This window comes from Lithobates pipiens, unplaced genomic scaffold, assembly GCF_037356315.1.
Source record: "Lithobates pipiens isolate NorthernLeopardFrog02 unplaced genomic scaffold, aLitPip1_a1.2 Scaffold_18, whole genome shotgun sequence".
NCBI lineage: Eukaryota > Metazoa > Chordata > Amphibia > Anura > Ranidae > Lithobates > Lithobates pipiens.
The window spans coordinates 268,938,624-268,959,088 of record NW_027507758.1 but is presented as its reverse complement, the minus strand read 5'-3'; the positions used below and the strand labels follow the sequence as shown (position 1 = coordinate 268,959,088).

The following is a 20,465-nucleotide window of genomic DNA, read 5'->3' as shown; positions in this document are numbered from 1 at the left end:
ACTCTGACTACAAACATACATATATATACACACACACACACACACACACACACACACACACACACACCACGTGCATACTGAAAATCGACTTTAATTAAAAAAAACAAAAAAACAGCACAATAAATTACTATTTAATGGCACATATAGTTTACAAATCAAGAAAGAGGAAATCATTAGCTTTAGGGTAACATGTTGTACTGATATCACAAGAACAGTATACAGTAAGCCATAGCAGAAGATATAAGGGATAACTGTAAAACGCCATAAGTAAGGCAGAGTTAAAAAGTTGTTAGAAGATTAGAAAGACTTATAAAATGGCTTCATAAGAAATCCTGCAGCCTTATGGACATTGGTTGATTATTAAAACTACAGATGAGCAGCCTAAAAGCACCAGGATGATTTGAGGTTGTACATTTTGGGGCTGCTTATTAAATGATGTACATATTTTGTTGTAATCCCTGTGTGAAAGCCTCCTAACTACCAAGTACTGAGCAGCCAACTGCAGAGAACCATTACCATATTGCAGGCATGGCCCGAACGTTCCACTACTGAGCAGAACCAAAATTCAGTAAAGCCAAAAAGCATGAAGACAGAACTAGATGCCAGGTAATTGAGCACTGAAACAGATGGGAAGATATGCAATATTTAATCAGAAGTGAAGTTTGTATTAGGATAAAAAAACAAAAACCTAGTACAGTCTATAATGCAATATTATATGCACGATAAAGTGTCTTCAGCATAACAGTATCTTCCAGAATTAAAATTAGCTGAGGGGCCTACTGCAAAATATACAAGAATTCAATGATGTGCCTCCTGTATTGTAAGAACCAGCTATTTGGCAATCCATACTTCTATTAACAGGCATCCTACTAAATATACATAAGATTTATAAAATAAATAACATGCATTAGACTTCATAGGACCTTCTGAAAAATACATATGCCTCTTCGTCAGCTTCTCCACAAAATTATGGGCATGTTATATAAAGTGTATTATCAATTTCCCAGCTTGCTTTCAAAGAATAAACACACCCCATTCAGTCATTAATACATGATTGTGAGATTCTATGCAGTGTTCTCTTAGTGACTCATCCATCTGGAATAATATCCAAGAATTATTGTAAATGACATTTCAGCTCGTGGTTGTGTTTGCTTGAAGTCGCTCCAGGAGCTGGTCAGCCTGTAGAATATAAGACAACATATGTCATTCCATTATACGGCACAGCAGCTCCTGCCTTTAGCTACTAGGAAATGACATAGAACAGTGGTCCATATATAGATGCACCTTCAATACACTATAAAACATGATAAATTGTCTTAGGTACGAAGTCAGATAAGAAGTACAACAGACAGCTGACAGTCTGCAGGCTCCTGGCATTGTACCTGCGATCACTACTCATAGGTAGAATGCTTTACAGGCTGCAGTGTAAAATAAATAAATCAACACACATTTTTTTTTTTACCTGCAAAAACATACCATATATTTATTATTATTTTTTTTTACAAAAGGTTAACTTATCCTTTAACACCTTCCCGCCCTCTCACCCCTGCAACTCTTTATTTTTTTTTAATATAAGATTCTTTAGAAGGCTAATCTAAATCAATCCCACATGTCTCTTGCTGGTGAAGGAGACTGGTATATCTACTGATGCAGATATGCCTGCCCCAGCCAGTCACCTTTTGTGATGCCATCCTTTTCTAGATCCTGAGAGCACTCCATTGCTGGACAATAGGAAGTGTCCAAATCACACACGAAATTAAGTAGACACTCAAAGACCCCACCTTCCTGTATAATGATGAGGCTAGAAGATACGGAACTGGGATGTTGTGAGGATTTGGTGAGTAAAGGGGGCATTTCATTCTTTGTTTGCATGTTAATAATTGGTTAGGAAGAGGGAAGGTGTGTCAGTGGTGGAAGCCCAGAGCTCAGAGATTCTTTAGCATTAAAGCCCAATTTTAAATCCCTCACCGTGCTCCAAAAATGTTTACTAACATTTCTTTCTGCTGGTGCTAATTTTGCGTGTGAATGTAATTTGTGCGTTTTTGGTGCACTTTGATTATTATTTACAATTGCGCTCATAAGTTTACATAATTTATGATTTCTTGGCCGTTTTCAGCAAATATGGATGATAACAAAAACTTTTTTCACTCATGGTTAGTGTTTGGCTGAAGCCATTTATTATCAATCAACTGTATTTACTCTTTTTTAATCATAATGGCAACAGAAACTACCCAAATGACCCTGATCAAAAACGTATATACCCCAGTTCTTAATACCGTGTATTGGCCCTTTTAACATCAATGACAGCTTGAAGTCTTTTGTGGTATTTGTGGATGAAGCTCTTTGTCTTCTCAGATGGTGAAGCTGCCCATTCCTCTTGGCAAAAAGCCTCCTCTTGTAAATTCTTGGGCTGTTTTGCATGAACTGCACCTCTGAGATCTCCCCAGAGTGGCTCAATGATATTGAGGTCAGGAGACTGAGATGGCCGCTCCAGAATCTTCACTTTATTCTGCTGTAGCCAATGACAGGTTGACTTGGCCTTATATTTTTGATCATTGTCATGTTGGAATGTCCAAGTACATCGCATGCGCAGCTTCCTGGCTGATGAATGCAAATGTTCCTCCAGTATTTTTTGATAACATACTACATTCATCTTCCAACAATTTTGACATTTCATGTACCTTTGTAGCTCACACATCCCCAAAACATCAGCTACCCACCTCCGTACCTTTAATTTTTTATTGACTCCTCTCCAAATGTAACATTTATGGTTGTGGCCAAAAAGCTAAATTTTGGTCTCCTCACTCCAAATGATTTTGTGCCAGAAGGTTTGAGGCTTGTCTCTGTGCCGTTTGGTGTACTGTAAGCGGGATACTTTGCGGCATTTGTGTAGTAATGGCTTTCTTCTGGCGACTCGACCATGCAGCCCATCTTTCTTCAAGTGCCTCCTTATTGTGCATCTTGAAACAGCCACACCACATGTTTTTCAGAGACTCCTGTAGTTCACCTGAAGTTATCTGTGGGTTTTTCTTTGCATCCCAAGCAATTTTCCTGGCAGTTGTAGCTGAAATTTTAGTTGGTCTACCTGACTCTGGTTTGGATTCAACAGAAACCCTAATTTTCCACTCCTTGATTGGAGTTTGAACACTGCTGATGAGCATTCTCAATTCCTTCTTTTTTATATCTCTTTCCTGTTTTATACAGTTCAACTTCCTTTTCCCGCAGATCTTTTGACAATTCTTTTGCTTTCCCGATAACTCAGAATCCAGAAATGCCAGTGCAGCACTGGATGAAACACACACACACACACACACACACACACACACACACTAATTACAAGCAAACAGATCACAGGTGAGGATGGTTACCTTTAATAGTCATTCAAACCCCTTTGTGTCAACTTGTGTGCATGTTATCAGGCCAAAATCACCATGTTATGTAAACTTTTGACCAAGGTCATTTGGGTAGTTTCTGTTGCCATTATGATTTAAAAAGCGTAAACACAGTTGATTGATAATAATTGGCTTCAGCCAAACACTAACCATGAGTGAAAGAAATGTTTTGTTATTCATATTCTCTGAAAAATGGCCAAGAAATCATAAATTCTGCCAGGGTATGTAAGCCTATGAGCACAACTGTAATTGGATTTTACTTCTATTTAGGTCTTGGCTGAGAGAAGTTTGTAATCGGTTGACTTGGAGCCCATGTGAATCGTCTGGCTTTAATATTTCCTGACTTACAAAGGGCTTGTGTAGATGGATTATGATTTTCCAGAGTTTAAAGTGAACTTTAATCACAAGTTTGTAGATTTCAGTTTAACAATGAACTGTGGATAACTCTTCTTAGGTTGCGTTTGACAATTTTTTTTGACCATGTCCCTTTGAGATCCATTCATGTCACGTCAAATACAGACAATTGAAAGCTTGGATTTGAGTAACACCATGTATGAATGCTGTGTATTACATTTAAAAGGCAAAGACCATGTACCTGAGCTCTATATAGGGGGTCGCTGCAGTTGCATTCGCGACTGGGCCCTGTCATTCTGCCGCTGTGGGGGCACCCCTGGCTGACCGTTTAACATGGGGGGGGCGATTGGCAGCTCTTTGGTGCCCGCGAGCCCTCCCTGGGGCTTGTAGTTCTCTCTCCGAATGTATACAGTGGATAGGGGAGGGGCCTTTGACCCGGGCATGCATTGGCTTTACTCGAGTGAGTCACTCTGCTTCTACACTCTTGATGATACATGCTCGTGTCAGAGGCCCCTCCCCTCTCCAGTGGATATAGTCGGAGAGAGAACTACAAGCCCCAGGGAAATCCCTCCGCCCGTGGGCACCATACAGCTGCCGATCGCCACCTCCCCCCAGGTGGGGGGGGGGGGGGGAGTACAGAGATGTGCTTGGGGGTCCAAGGTGCACAGCGGAGACCAGCCAGGTACAGGGGGAACCCCTGGAAGGGGGGGTGGCTGTCTGGGGACCCTGATGTAAGGGGGCTCTCTGGGGACCCTGATGTATGGGGGGGGGGGGATCCTCACTATGGTTATATACACTCACACGCGTATATTATATGCATGTGTTGCTACCCTGGGCTCAAGCCCAAGATCTTTTGTGGACCTAACAACGTCCCTGGTGGGGGTCCCTGAACAGACATGCAGCAAGTGAACTCCAAAATTCTGATCTGCCTGTTTTACGTCACAGCTAAGAAAGTTCTGATGGTATTACAACATTATTGTGATAAGCATTTTCAGAATTACAGTGCATCTACAAAAAAAAGGCACAGCGCTTCACTTTTTCCACATTTTCTCATGTTATAGTCTTATTCTAAAAGGGATTAAAATCATTATTAAACATGATTAAACTTCTGCAAACAATACCCCATAATGACAATGTGAAAGAAGTTTGTTTAACCGCTTCTGACCACCGCATGTCAGCAAATGGCACGGGTGCGCAAAAGGGCGTACCCGTATGTCCCTTCGTAACACTGGGCTAGCTGGGCCCCGTGGGGTCGGGTCCGCCAGTGGCCTGCGATGGCGTTGAGGAGAGGCAGAATGGGGAAATGCCTTTGTAAACAAGGCATTTCCCTGTTCTGCCTAGTCACATGACGGGAATCTACTGCTCCTGTCATTGGGAGCAGCGATCTCTGTCATGTCCTAGGTAGACCCCACCTACAGTTAGAACACATAGAGGGAACACATTTAATCTATTGATTGCCCCCTAGTGTTTAATTTCTTCCCTGCCAATGACATTTATACAGTAATCAGTGGCTATTTTCATCTCTGATCGCTAAATAAATGTCAATGGTCCCAAAATAGTGTCAAAAAAGTGCCTGATCTGTTCTCTGCAATGTTGCAGTCCTGATAAATAAAAAAAAAATCACAGATCACCGCCATTACTAATAAATTACCATTTTGTAGACACTATAACTTTTGTGCAAACCAATCAATATACACTTATTGCAAATGTATTCCAAAGAATACATATCGGACTAAACTGAGAAAGATAGATAGATAGATAGAGATATATATATATTTTATAGAAAAAAGTTAAAAATATTGCTTTTTACTTAAAATTCTCAGTCTTTTTTTGTTTATAGCGCAAAAAATTTAAATAAAAACTGTAGAGGTGATCAAATACCACCAAAGGAAAGCTCTATTTGTGGGAAAAAAAAGGATGTCAATTTTGTTTGGGTACAATGCACAATTGTCAAAGAGACGCAGTGCCGAATCACAAAAAATGCTCTGATCATTAAGGGAGTAAAATTTTCCAGGCTGAAGTGGTTACAATCTTTGCAAATTTATTAAAAATCCCATGTACATAAATATTGACAACCTTTGCTTTGTTGAAGGTCCTTTGGCACCAATTACAGTCTCAAGTCTTTTTGAGTTAGATGCTACAAGCTTGGCACACCTATTTTTGGGCAGTTTCTCCCTTTTTTTTGCAGGACCTCTCAAGCTCCATCAGGTTGGAGAAGCGTTGGTGCACAGCCATTTTCAGATCTCTCCAGAGATGTTCAATCGGGGTTCAAGTCTGGGCTCTGGCTGGGCCACTCAAGGACATTCACAGAATTATCCCATAGCCACCCCTTTGTTATCTTGGTTGTGTGCTAAGGGTCGTTGTCCTGTTAGAAGATGAATCTTCATCCCAGTTTGAGGTCGAGAGGGCACTGGAGCAGGTTTTCATCAAGGATGTCTCTGTAAATTGTTGCATTCATCTTTCCCTCGATCCTGACTAGTCTCCCAGTTCCTGCTGCTGAAAAAACCACCCCCACAGCATATTGCTGCCACCACCAAGTTTCACTGTAGGGATGGTATTGGCCAGGTGATACACGGTGCCTGGTTTCTTTCAGACATGACAAATGCCATTGAGGCCAAAGAGTTCAATCTTTGTTTCATCAAACCAAAGAATTTTGCTTCTCATGGTCAGAGTCCTTCAAGTGCCTTTTGGCAAACTCCAGGTGGCCTGTCATGCCTTTTACTGAGGAGTGGCTTCCAGCTGGCCACTCTACCATACATGCCTGGTTGGCGGAGTGCTGCAGAGATGGTTGATCTTCTGGAAGGTTCTCCTTTTTCCATAGAGAAGTGCTGGAGCTCTGTCAGAGTGACCATCGGGGTTTTCGTCACCTCCCTGACTAAGGCACTGGTAGTTCCAAACTTCTTGCATTTACGGAAGATGGAGGTCACTGTGCTCACTGGGACCTTTAATGCTGCAGAAATGTTTCTGTAGCCTTACCAAAGACTTCTGCTTTGATACAATCCTGTCTGGGGGGTCTGCAGACAATTCCTTGAACTTCATGACTTGGTTTGTGCTCTGACATGCACTGGTAACTGTGGAGCCTTATAAAGACATGTGTGTGCCTTTCCAAATCATGTCCAATCAACTGAATTTACCACAGGTGGACCCCAATCAAGTTGTAGAAACATCTCAAGGATGATCAGTGGAAACAGGATGCACCTCAGATCAATTTTGAGTGGCAAAGGCTGTGAATACCAATGCACATGGGATTTTTAATTTTTTTGTTTTGACTTTAAAAACTGAACAAAAGTTTTCTTGCAGACAAACCCTGTAGTAGTAGTCATACGACGGCCTCCCAGAGTTAAACAACCGCCCTGTAGCCGTCATTCGGCTATGGGCCGTTTGTTAAGTGGTTAATCAGCACTGTGTTTTTTTAGGTTTTGCTAAAAAAAATGAAAATGTTGAAAAAACAAAATAAAAAACAAAACAAAAACGGGTTGTTATCAAATTTTACCAACAGATCATTTTTCTCCTTTACTGATTGGTGCTGATGAGGCTGCACTGATGAGATGCCACTGATGGGCACTGTTGGGACTGCACAAATAATCAGGACATATTTACAGTGGGGTTGATTTACTCAAACTGGAGTGTGCAAAGTCTGGTGCAGCTCTGCATAAACCAATCGACTTCCAGATTTTTTTTGTCAAAGCTTAATTGAACAATCTGCAGTTAGAAGCCGATTGGCTACTATGCACAGCTGCACCAGATTTCACACTCTCCAGTTTAAGTAAATCAATCCCAGTGTCTCTTTAAGGCTTGAAATGGCGTAACTATATTGCTGCTGTGAGTGTATCTCTCCACTTGGCTCAGGTGGGAATACTGTGTTGATTATAACATTTTCCAGCAAGACTGCACTACCACATGCTGCACTTACCGTGATAAACCAATAAGAATTGATTCTGTAAATCATTCTTGAAAGAAATCCCAGTTGACTGGCTGGAGCCAGAACATGTAGATGTAAATGGCCTATTGAGCAGAAAGGAGGCCAATGGAAGCCTAACCTGATATTAAAAGAAAAGGAAAAAAAATTAAAAAAATCAATGTGTGGTTAGCATTAGGAAATTAAGGATGTCTAATGCAAAGCACTTTGCAGAGGATGCTGACCACAGTATTACCAGATGTTCAACATTTAACCCCTTTTATACCCACAGTCCTTTTTAAAAACAAAATTTAATAGAACTGCTATAAATACGACTACAATCACATTAATTTTAATAGAACTAAAAGGTAAAACGTTTCTTGGGGTTTTAGATAAGTGGAGAAGGATTATAACCCCTGTCGGGTTGTTATTGCTGTCTGGAGATTCACCCTATTTGTCATGTTTACTGTTATCACTGAAAGTGAAAGAAAATACCAAATTTCGAATTGTCCCCAGTACAGTAATAGAGGAGAAATTTTCTGATGGGGACACTAGTTCTGGTGACCTTGGTAACAACAAACAGGGATTGATTCCTTGACTTTAGAGGCATTTCCTCTCACTTCCTGTTTTGACTATGGGCCAGGGAAAGGGAAGGGAAATACCCCCAATGTAAAAGATATCAAAAATAAAATTCAAAATGAAAAAAAAAAAAAAAAAAAAATTGCCTTTAGTTCTATCTTTATTAAACTGGCCTCACTTTCATTTACACAGTGCACAGAATGTCACAGATCACATATAACTGGACTGTCAACTAAAGGTTAAATCCTCCCAAAGTTTTCAGTTTTGGATGAATGCAGGAGTGCTGAATCACAAGCCATAGGATCTCTTGCCAAGCAGCTAAATAGGTCTTCCGGATTTGCCTCCACCACCAACATTATAAAGACAAGTCAAGATTTTTCCCCCTCCAGCGGCACGCTTTGTATTGAACCTTGCAAGAAAAGCCAGATTACCCTGCAATGGTTCTAACAAGTGAATAAGCTAAGAGCTTAGGTGCAGAGGTATACCTGCTGGAGTCCCTAGTAGATATAAGAAGCCAGAGGGCGTTTTGTATTAGCAAAATAAACATTGTCCAGTCTGGCAGGCTTGATCAGTTAAAAGACAAAAGGGGAGATTTACTAAAACTGGTGCAACTGTCATAGTAACCAATCAGCTTCTAACTTTAGCTTGTTCAATTAAGCTTTGACAAATCCTAGAAGCCGATTGGTTTCTGTGCACAGCCGCGCCGGTTTTAGTAAATAATCCCCATACTGTGTAAGGAATATATCTTAAAAGGGAATGTCACATTAAAACAAATATACAAAAATACCAGAATTGCCACCTTGTAATGTACATCCAAGTAATCAAGAGATATGTGCGCCGCACCAATTCCCAAAAGTAGTTCCTGTACTACTTTTGGCGACTTTGGGGGCGATTGCAATAGACATCTATGCACGAACACCGCACAGATGTCTCCGAAATTGCTCCTGAAGTCAGACTGACATGCGGGTATAAAATTGTGCAAGTTCAGCTGAACTTGATTTCAAACCCGCATCAGTGTAAACCTAGGCTAAAGGCACTTTTTCAATCTGTGCTTAAATACTCTGCTAACATTCATGCCATTCCAGACTGCTCTAGCTCACTAAGCATTGCATCACATGCTAATGCACCTGCATTAAAAGAATAGTCCACCTTTCTGACTACATTTCATGTTACACCCATCTTTAGGGTGTAATATGGAACATATTTACAATTCATAGCCCCTACTCTCTAAATCCTCTAAACTTACCTGAATCGTGGGGTCATTCTATGTGCACATGCCTGTTTCCTTTTGAATTCAGCACAGTTGTGCATTGCTCCACCCACACAGTTGCCTTATCCATTCACAGGGCTCTGTAAATGGAAGACAACTCCTATTTGCCATTGCACGAAGGAACACGAAAATCGAATTGGTGCACAAGGGCAGTGAAATCACTGCACCTGCAGTCCACCGTTTACTTCCAACTCCATACTTGCAGGGGAACGGTCTGCAGGACCTGCGATGCACTGATTGTACTTGTAATGCTCTGCGGGCTACAATGCAAAAATAATTAAATTCATTTTATTTATTTTTTAAGGATGGTGTATTTATTACATTTTTGTAAAAAGTGGACTATGTCTTTAGGGCAGCCCATCTGTGTGCCTAGTACACCACAACAAATCAAAAATTGTGCATGCAGTTTTTTGGCCATGGCAGTGCAACACACGGCAGTGCATTACAGCATGTTGTGTTGAACTGCAATGCAGGTGTGCTGGAAAGGTGCATTGAGATGGTAGTCAGAATTAATGGCATTACATCGCTTACAAAACTTAATTAAGCAATTTGAACAGAACAGGCTTACCTTATATCCTCCAAATCTGTGACATGATTTTTCTGCAGCATATTCTTCCCAACTTCTATCATATTTCTAACTAGAAGAGGAGTACAAGAAAATGGTTAAGAACATAAAAAAAAAAAAAAAAAAAAAAGGAAAGGAGACATCAAAATGATAGATTTGTACCAACAGAAGCAGTTTACCTAGTTAAAGCAGACTTATCCTGAGAGACGCATAGGCGGCCATTGCCAAACCTCTTCTGAGGATGCTGCAGGGTGGATTTGATTTAAATCAAGTCGATGTAAATCATGATTTAAATCACTAGTAAAAGGCTTGATTTAAATCATCATTTTTAAAGAGCAACTGTCATCTCTGTAACCCAGTGGCTCCTCCTCTGACCTACTGTTGACTCACCGACAGTCCCATTCACTTTAATGGGACGGCTGATGAAGCGGCAGTGACGGCAGCAGGTGAGTGGATGCCCGCATACAGGCGCTGCCATGATGGATCTGAAATGACAAGTGGTCTTTAAATGTAAGGACTTATTCTTGCTGGTAGTTACAGTCTTTATTTGCAAACAAAATGAAGGTTTCCTATTTAGAATACACTGTCAGGTTAGTAAATATTCCTGCAATCAAGCATTTGTGATAACTGCCAATGAGTCTTTCACATTGCTGTTTAGCAATTTTGGTCTACCCTTCTTTGCAGAATAGTTTTAATTTAGTCACATTTGAGGGTTTTCCAGCATGAATGGCCTGTGTAAGGTCATGATGCAGCATCTTAATTGGATTTAAGCCTGGGCTTTGATTAGGCAACTCCAAAACCTACATTTTGGTTTGTTTGAACCATTTGGAGGTGGACTTTCTGTTGTGTTTCAGATCATTGTCCTGCTGCAAAAGCCAAGTGCACTTGAGCTTGAGGTCACAAACTGATGGTCGGACATTCTCCTTTAGGATTTTCTAGTAGAGCTCAGAAGTCAATGTTACATCAATTATTAAGTCGTCCAGGTCCTGAAGCTGCAAAGCAGACCCAGACCATCACACTACCACCACCACGTCTCACTGTTGGTATGATGTTCTTGTTATGAAATTCTGTATTAGTTTTATGCTAGATTTAACGGGACTCACACCTTCCAAAAAGTTACATTTTTGTCTCATCAGTCCACAGAATATTTGCCTAAAAGTCTTGGGGATAATCAAGATGTTTTTTGGTAAATGTGAGATGAGCCTTTGTGTTCTTTTTCGTCAGCAGTGGCTTTGGCCTTGGAACTCTCCCATTGATGCCATTTTTGCCCAGTCTCTTTCTTATTGTTGAATCATGAACACAGATCTTACCTGAGGCAAGTGAGGCCTGCAGTTCTTTAGATGTTGTTCTGGGTTCTTTTAGGACCTCATGGATGAGTCGTCGTCGTGCTCCTGGGAGTAATTTTTGTAGGTCGGCCATTCCTGGGAAGGTTCACCACTGTTCAAAGTTATCTCAATTTGTGGATAATGGCTTTCCCCATGGTTCACTGGAGTTCCAAAGCCTTAGAAATGTATTTGAACCCCTTCCTAGACCGATACATGTAAATGACTGTTTCTAATCTGTTCTTGATTTTTTTTTTTTAGATTGTGGCATGATGTTTGGCATTTGTGATCTGTGTGTCACTTTGTCATAATGTAATGGATCAAAGTCAGAGTTTCCTCAATGAGCCAAACTAATTTTCTGCCCTGGGGACCAGACATTTTTTCCCTCTGGTTCTCTTCTTGGGCACTAGTCCCCTCACCCATCCCCTCCCCCCTTATGAGTTTATCTGACTCTGGAGTATATGAGAAAGGACCTGGACCTGGGAAGTGTCACCTTTACCAATAGCAGACATCCACATCGTGCAGGCAGTGATGTGGACAACTGAAGGAGGACTCCAGGAAGGTAACAGAAGAGAGAAGGATAGTCTAGTGACCATTGCTTCAAGTAAAATGGGCATTTATATATATTTTTTTATTTTTCATACTAGCAGGTAGTTAGAGGGGGGTGAAAGGGGGCAAATATCCTGATGTTGGGCTTTAAAGTGGCTGTAAAGGCAGGAGGTTTTTTACCCTAATGCATTCTCTGCATTAAGGTAAAAAAAACTTTCATGTTCAGCTTGAATGCTGATCAATCTAGAACAGGTACTCAACTGAGACATCAGAAACAAACATACTGATGCTACATATCCCTGGGACTAAGGTACAATGAGAAGGTGTGGAAGGCTAAGGGCTTTAATTGCTAGGTTTTCAAGGAAGATGATCTAGAAACAAATAGCTGAGGCTGATGCTTATCATATATGCAGCTTGTGGTCTTACCTAGTGGTACATGTTCATTGGTTAAGGTTTTGCAGTTCCCTATATGCTTCTTGGGTACCACTAGATAATGATATGGTGCTCCGGGTCTTATGTCTCTAAAGCAGACCAGATCCTCCTGTGAACAGAATCAATCATTACTATAAACAGAACCCAAAAAAAGTTGTACAACAAAAGATCCAAAAATAACCAAGTTGGGATAACAATATTATAGTTGTCAATTTATAAAGGAGCACAAAATTAAACATGCCTCTAACATGGGTAATTCAAACTGAACATATGAGGAAAAAATAATGTAGAAGTTACCTTTTGTGAAAAGCAATGACTTTAGATCTAGTACATCTACAAATCTTCATATTTCCTGCATAACTTAAAGTTTATCTAAACCCAAAAACAAAATGTGTTGTACTGCAGTTTACCAGTCAGTAGAAGTAGTGGCGCTTTTAGTTTTATCGTTTTCAGGCATCCCCCCCCCCTTTATTTTCTCCTGGTGATTCTGGGAACTACACTTCTTGTACTAGGGTGTCTACGCCTCTCTTCTTCACTGTATCTATAGAGTAAGTCATGAATGTCACCCAAGCTGGTTCCTGAAACATGTCTGCCTTTATCTTTATTATATGGGCAGTGGGGGGCACTCTCATGGGAACACCTGATGTAAGGGGCCAGTCTGATGGGGACAACTGATGTAAGGAAGCACCCTGGTCGGAACACCTGATGTAATGGGCACTCTGACAATGACATTATGATGGCAACACCCGATGTGAGGGGGCTCTCCCATGGGGACACCCGATGTGAGGGGGCTCTCCCATGGGGACACTCGATGTGAGGGGGCTCTCCCATGGGGACACTCGATGTGAGGGGGCTCTCCCATAGGGACACCCGATGTGAGGGGGCTCTCCCATGGGGACACTTGATGCAATAGCACTCTGATGGTGACACTGTGATGGGGACACCTAATGTAATTACGCTATAAAGACACCAGGTGTCAGAGGGCACATATATCCTATCTGATTCATAGCACAAACATGAGATTAATGGGAAGGAAGATGTTTTATTTTAAAACCTAGTTTTACTGATTTGACTTCACATACTGTTCAGAATGTCATGCTCTGATGTCTTCCTCAGGAACTTAGACAAACAGGTGATTTGGTAGAGACCTGTTTACCTTTAGTCTTTAACTTGGTTTAGATATAGTGCTCTCTAAGGCTAGATTCACACTTGTGTGGGTGGTTGCTGTAGTGGGAGTGCTCATATTCCAGCAACTGCAACCATCCACAGGCAAAAATGCACTGCAGTCTAGGAAATGTGTGGGGGTCCCATTAATGTTAATTGCCGATTCTACCCACGATTCTAAAATTGCCCTAAAGGAAAGGAGCCTTAGTAAAGGAAATAGCTTGGCCCAAACAAACTAGAGTGGTAGGAAACCTGGACTTTAGCTTTAAAGTGTAACTAATGTCCAAAAAAAAAAAAACTGCCAGCAGACAGGCTCTTTATTGTAGAAGAGACCTGCAATGGGGCCAATTTGCTAAAACCAGAGAGTGCAAAATCTAGTGCAGCTGTGCATGGTAACCAATTAGCTTGTAACTTCAACTTGTTAAAAAAGAGCCGGTTCACACAGGGGTGACTTGTCAGGCAACTTAGTACATTCTGTACTATGGAACGGTTCTAATAGGAACGACTCAAGTCGCTCCGACTTAGAAAAAGGTTCCTGTACTACTTTTGGGGCGACTTGCATTGACTTCTATACAGAAGTCATTTTGCAAGCCACCGCTGAAGTCGTGTGGAGGTCGCCTGACGCAGTCGTGCTGCCTCTGTGTGAACTGGCTCTTAAGCTTTGACAAAAAACATGGAAGCCAATTGGTTTCTATGTAGAGCTGCACCAGATTTTGTATTCTCCAGTTTTAGTAAATCAATCCCTATGTCTCTTCTGCAATAAAATAAACAAACCTGCCTGCTCGTGGTCTTCTACAGACCGCACACCGAGATGCACATTTGCCTGGATGACTGCGCAAGCATGGAAGTGATGTCATCCTATATAAGCCAAACTAGTCAGGCAAAGATAAGCACCCAGAAAAAGGTGGGGAGGAGATGCCGGTGTTCCATCAGATTAGGCAACCAGTCATATTTTGTCATGGAAGTGACACTCTGTCACGGCCATCTTAGTACACCCCGCAGTAGTCCACAGTAAGGATACGCTGAGAAGGCGGCAAGCGGACATCTTTTTACACCCACCGGAGTCCTGCATTTCACACTTATTTTTACCAATAAACTGAGTTTATATAGTGAAATTCAGCATTTGTTCTCACTGTTTTGATGTTAAATTTTGAAAAAAGCAGTGTTCTGTCAGATTAGCAAAACTGTGAGATCAGCAGGCTTGCCGCTGCTTTTAAAATTGAACATCAAGATGTACAATACCTGTTTTACCGTACCTGTCTGTACCAATTACTACTAATAAAAAAAGAAGTTTAAAAAAAAAAAAAAAATTGAACATCAGACGGATTTCAAAATACTGTATTTCACTATACAAGCTCAGTTTACCGTTAAAAAAAAAAAAAGTCCCCTTGCCGTCTTCTGACTGTAGGCTTACTGCGGACAAGTGCAGGGTGTACCAAGATGGCCGCGAAGGAACATCACTTCCGTTACAATATCTGACGGGTCACCTAATCTTATTAGGTTATTAGCAAAAGTAAGTATTGCAGACTTTAGTTCTACTGTATATGTATGGCGCATCTGTCAGTCATATTTCTGATTAGACAGGAAATGTATCAATAATATGACCGTACATAAAATGGTTCCGTGTATGGTCACTGTGAGGTTGAGAACCACAGCTATAAGTCACTACTAAATCCTGGTTCACACCTAGTGCATTTTCAGTTTTGTAGAGACACACTATAGTTAATTTAAAGATGAGTTCCCCTTAAAATAATTAAAAGTCAGCAGCTACAAACACTGCAGCTGCTGACTTTTAATAATCAGACACTTACCTGTCCCAGGGTCCAGCGATGCGGGGGAACGGAGCCCCGCTCGTCGCCCCCTCCTCTCGGCGGCACGGGCATTGCAACTGTGGGCACCCGGCTGTGGCTTCACAGCTGGGCACCCACTGTGCATGCACGAACGGCGCCGCGTGTCGTGATTGGCCTCTCAGTCATCTGGGACCTGCCACGTGTCCCAGATGACTGACAGGAGGGAGGGGCAGAGCTGAGCCCTTCCTGTGCTGAGAGGAAGTGACATCAGGTGCCCGGGCACTGAAGGAGGCAGACTACGAGGGACCCCCTAGCAACAGGCATTTAGAGGTGAGTTAAAAAAAAAAATTCAAAATGTTTTATTTATTTATTTATTTTTTAGGAATTTTAAGCATTTTTTTTTTGGGTGTGTGGAACACCACTTTAAAATAGTTTCCTATGGGTCACGTTCACATCTGTGCATTTTATGGAAAGGGCCAGGGATTTTTTTTTTATGGTTTTTGGTTCCATAGACTTCATTGGATCAAAAACGTGTATTGATAAATGCAAAACGCACCTGGAATATACAAACTGCAACCTGCATAGGTGTGAACCAGGCCAAATGGAGAAATACAGCTTACGTGCACACTCATTGACCACTTTATTAGGTACACCTATTTAATTGCTTGGTAAGACAAATTGATAATCAGCCAATCACATGGCAGCAACTCAATGCATTTAGACATCTAGATGTGGTGAAGGCAACTTGCTGAAGTTCAAACCAGGCATCGAAATGGGTTTTAAGTGACCTAGAATTTGCCATGGTTGTTGGTGCCAGACAGATTGGTCTGAGTATTTTAAAAACTGCTGATCTATGGGGATTTTCATGCACAACCATCCCTAGGATTTACAGAGTGGTCCAAAAAAAAAAAAAAAAGAGAAAATATCGAGTGAGTGGCAGTTGTGTGGATGAAAATGCCTTGTTGATGTCAGGGGAGAATGAGCAGACTGGTTCGAGATTATAGAAAGGCAACAGTAACTCAAATATCCACCAAGGTATTCAGAGTACCATCTCTGAATGCACAACGCATAGAACATTGAAGTAGATGGGCTAAAACAGCAGAAGACCACACCAGGTGCCACTTCTGTCAACTAAGAACAGGAAAGTGAGGCTGCAATTGGCACAGGCTCACCAAAGTTGGACGATAGAAGATTGGAAAAACTTTGCCTAGTCTGATGAGTCTTGATTTTCAGCTGATACATTCAGATGGTAGGGTCAGAATTTGGTGTAAACAACATGAAAGCATGGATCCATCCTGCCTCGTATCAATGGTTCAGGCTGGTGGTGTAATGTGGGGGAAATTTTCTTGGCACACTTTGGGCCCCTTAGTACCAATTGAGCTTTGTTTAAACGCCACGGCCTGAGTATTGTTGCTGACCATGTCCATCCCTTTATGACTACAGTGTACACATCTTCTGATGGCCACTTCCAGCAGGATAATGCACCATGTCACAAAGCTCAAATCATCTCACCACTGCTTTCTTGAACATGATAATGAGTTCACTGTACTCCAATGGCCTCCACAGTCACCAGATCTAAATCCAATAGAGCACCTTTGGGATGTGGTGGAACAGGAGATTTGTATCATGGATGTGCAGCCAACAAATCTGCAGCAACTGTGTGAGGCTGTCATGTCAATATGGACTTCCCAACACCTTGATGAATCTCTGCCAGGAAGAATTAAGGCAGATCTGAAGGCAAAATGGGGTCCAACCCGGTACTAGCAAGGTGTACCTAATAAAGTGGCCGGTGAGTGTATGTGATCTCTAATTGGGTGATGAGAAGACTTGGTATGAGAGCAGGCTAATGACTGTACATGAATCTGACAGCTAGCAGTGGTTGGTAAGGTTTGGCTGCTCTAGTATCCCTCAGACACCAATCAGAACTGGTGCTTCTTAGAGCTTAGTGCCATACACTGACACCTGATTGGTCAGTGCTGCAATTGATTACTGCTTTACTGGCAAAACCTATGTTATCAGATAGAATGCAGTGTTCTGAGTGTGATGTCATAGAGTCTCCATACAGTGCAATGCTCTGAGTGTGTGCTCTCATAGATTCCCCATACAAGTGCAGTGTTGTGAGTATGACATCACACAAAGTCCCCATAGAGAGCAGTGTTGTCCGTGTGTGATGTCATAAAGTTCCCATACAGTGCAGTGTTCTGCTAGTGATACCATACAGTGCAGCGTTGTTAGTGTGTGATGTCATAGAGTCTCCATACAGTGCAGTGTTCTGCTAGTGATGTCATAGAGTCTCCATACAGTGCAGTTGTGAGTGTGTGATGTCATAGAGTTCCAGTGCAGTGTTGTGTGTGTGATGTCATAGAGTCCCAGTGGAGTGTCGTGAGTGTGTGATGTCATAGGGTCCCCATACAGTGCAGTGTTGAGAGCGTGTGATGTCATAGAGTCCCAGTGCAGTGTTGTGAGTGTGTGATGTCATATAGTGATGTGTTATGAGTGTGATGCCAGAGTCCCCATAAAGTGCAATGTTCTGATAGTAATGTCATGGAGTCCCCATGCAGTGTAACGATATAGTGCAGTCCCTGTACTCACATCAGAGTGGAGGATCTCGGAGCCGCTCTCCTGGTTGTTGGAGATCCTGCAGAATATACACCTGCTGTCATAGCTATACGGGCTCTGCTCCTCGTCCTCCGCTGACATACTGTCCTCTTGTCCCTCATACACACCGGCTGCAGCTCAGCCTCCGCCCTGCCTTGGCTTTGTGTCTGACTCCGCCCATGCCCTGTCCTAGCACACTTCCTGCACCCTCCTGCCGTGACGTCACCGGGGAAGATGGCGCTGTCCTGTAAGAGCGGTGCTGCATTGAAGAAGTATCTGCTGCTGCTGGCTCAGGAGAACTGCGAGTTCCGTCTGCCGGTGAGACATGTGCTCCGTTCACTCAGCTTCCATCATCATAGAGCAGGGGGTGCTGGACCCTGAGCTGTGTGTGAGGGGTGGCATGGTGTGCCAGTGTCTTCTCCCTCATTGTGCACGTTTCATTATGTTACCTAATACTCCGTTTTCACCGAGCACATTTTCTCTTTGTTAAAGCTGTAGTAAGAACAAAATGATTTGTGTGCATTTGTACAGTAGGTTCCCGCTAATGAAGTGTGCCCTTCTATGGCTGCTGTAGTGTTTACAGCCTGACTTTGGGGAATTGGGAATTGTGCCTGTGCTGCAAGGGTTAAAGCAGTAAAAAACCTGCAATGCTTATCTCACCTTCCATTGTCCAAAGTCCCTCTCCAGCATGTTCTACCCAGCTTCTTCTAGGGGGGGGGGGGGGGGGGGGGGGATATGCAATTAGCGGACCTCCAGCTGTTGCAGAACTACAAGTCCCATGAGGCATAGCAAGACTTTGACAGCACAAGCATCACACCCAGAGGCATGATGGGACTTTGTAGTTTTGCAACAGCTGGAGGTCCGCTAATTGCATATCTAGGCGGTGGGATGCAGAATGTATACTAAGTTACACGTGCACAGGAGTTCAGTCATTCCACCACACAGGTACTGTACCAGAATGTATACTGAGCTGCACGTGCACAGGAGTTCAGTCATTCCACCACACAGGTACTGTACCAGAATGTATGCTGAGCTGCACGTGCACAGGAGTTCAGTCATTCCGCCACACAGGTACTGTACCAGAATGTATGCTGAGCTGCACGTGCACAGGAGTTCAGTCATTCCGCCACACAGGTACTGTACCAGAATGTATGCTGAGCTGCACGTGCACAGGAGTTCAGTCATTCCGCCACACAGGTACTGTACCAGAATGTATGCTGAGCTGCACGTGCACAGGAGTTCAGTCATTCCGCCACACAGGTACTGTACCAGAATGTATGCTGAGCTGCACGTGCACAGGAGTTCAGTCATTCCGCCACACAGGTACTGTACCAGAATGTATGCTGAGCTGCACGTGCACAGGAGTTCAGTCATTCCGCCACACAGGTACTGTACCAGAATGTATGCTGAGCTGCACGTGCACAGGAGTTCAGTCATTCCGCCACACAGGTACTGTACCAGAATGTATGCTGAGCTGCACGTGCACAGGAGTTCAGTCATTCCACCACACAGGTACTGTACCAGAATGTATGCTGAGCTGCACGTGCACAGGAGTTCAGTCATTCCACCACACAGGTACTGTACCAGAATGTATGCTGAGCTGCACGTGCACAGGAGTTCAGTCATTCCACCACACAGGTACTGTACCAGAATGTATGCTGAGCTGCACGTGCACAGGAGTTCAGTCATTCCACCACACTGGTACAGTACCGGAATGTATGCTGAGCTGCACATGCACAGGAGTTCAGTCATTCCGCCACACAGGTACGGTACCGGAATGTATACTGAGCTGCATGTGCACAGGAATTCAGGCATTCCGGAACACAGGATATGTGCCGGAATGTATACTGAGCTGCATGTGCACAGGAGCTCAGTCATCCTGGCACACAGGATCTTTGTTGGAATGTACTGAGCTGCACGTGTGCAGTAGTTCAGTCATCCCCAGGCACACAGGATCTGTACTGGAATGTGTGGTGAGCTGTTCTTGCATAGGAGTTCAGCTTCCCCGGCATGCAGGATCTGTGCCGGAATGTATACTGGGCTGCACGTGCACAGGAGTTCAGTCATCCCACCACACTGGATCTGTATTAAAATGTATACTGAGTTGCATGAGAGTCCAGGCACTCCGGCACACAGGATCTATACCGGAATGTATGCTGGGCTGAATGTGCACAGGAGTTCAGGTATCCCGGCACACAGGATCTGTACCGGAATGTATACTGAGCTGCGCATACACAGGAGTTCAATTGTCCTGGCATACAGGATCTATACCAGAATCAGGCTGGATTTGATTTAAATCACTAGTAAAAAGTCTTTATTTAAATCTTAATTTTTAAAGAACAACTGTGATCTGTCCCGCAGTGGCTCCTCTGACCCGCTGTTGTCTCACCGACAGTTCCATTCACTTTAATGGGACGGCTGGTGATGTGGCAGTGACACAATAAGGTGAGGGATTGGCGGCAGTAGGTGAGTGGATGCCCCCTAACAGGCGCTGCCATGATGGATTAGAAATGACAGGTGCTCTTTAAATGTAAGGACTTATTCTTGCTGGT

At 42.8% G+C, this 20,465-nt stretch overlaps 2 protein-coding genes across 2 annotated transcripts in view; one reads left to right on the top strand and one right to left on the bottom strand.

Moving 5' to 3' along the window:
- Positions 1 to 110: 110 nt before the first annotated feature.
- HINT3 (histidine triad nucleotide binding protein 3) lies at positions 111 to 18,096 on the bottom strand. Its single transcript, XM_077486941.1, has 5 exons — positions 17,908 to 18,096; positions 12,356 to 12,470; positions 10,062 to 10,131; positions 7,660 to 7,786; positions 111 to 1,179 (listed from the first exon to the last, which is right to left on the bottom strand). Exons 1-5 carry the CDS (start codon positions 18,013 to 18,015, stop codon positions 1,132 to 1,134), a joined length of 468 nt encoding a protein of 155 aa, XP_077343067.1. The 5' UTR covers positions 18,016 to 18,096; the 3' UTR covers positions 111 to 1,131.
- A 10-nt stretch (positions 18,097 to 18,106) lies between these two features.
- The window catches only part of TRMT11 (tRNA methyltransferase 11), a 145,700-nt gene continuing 143,341 nt past the window's right edge, over positions 18,107 to 20,465 (top strand). The window contains exon 1 of the mRNA XM_077486939.1: positions 18,107 to 18,231. Within this exon, the coding sequence (XP_077343065.1) occupies positions 18,148 to 18,231 (84 nt within the window). The 5' untranslated portion in view covers positions 18,107 to 18,147. The remainder of the gene's footprint in view (positions 18,232 to 20,465) is intronic.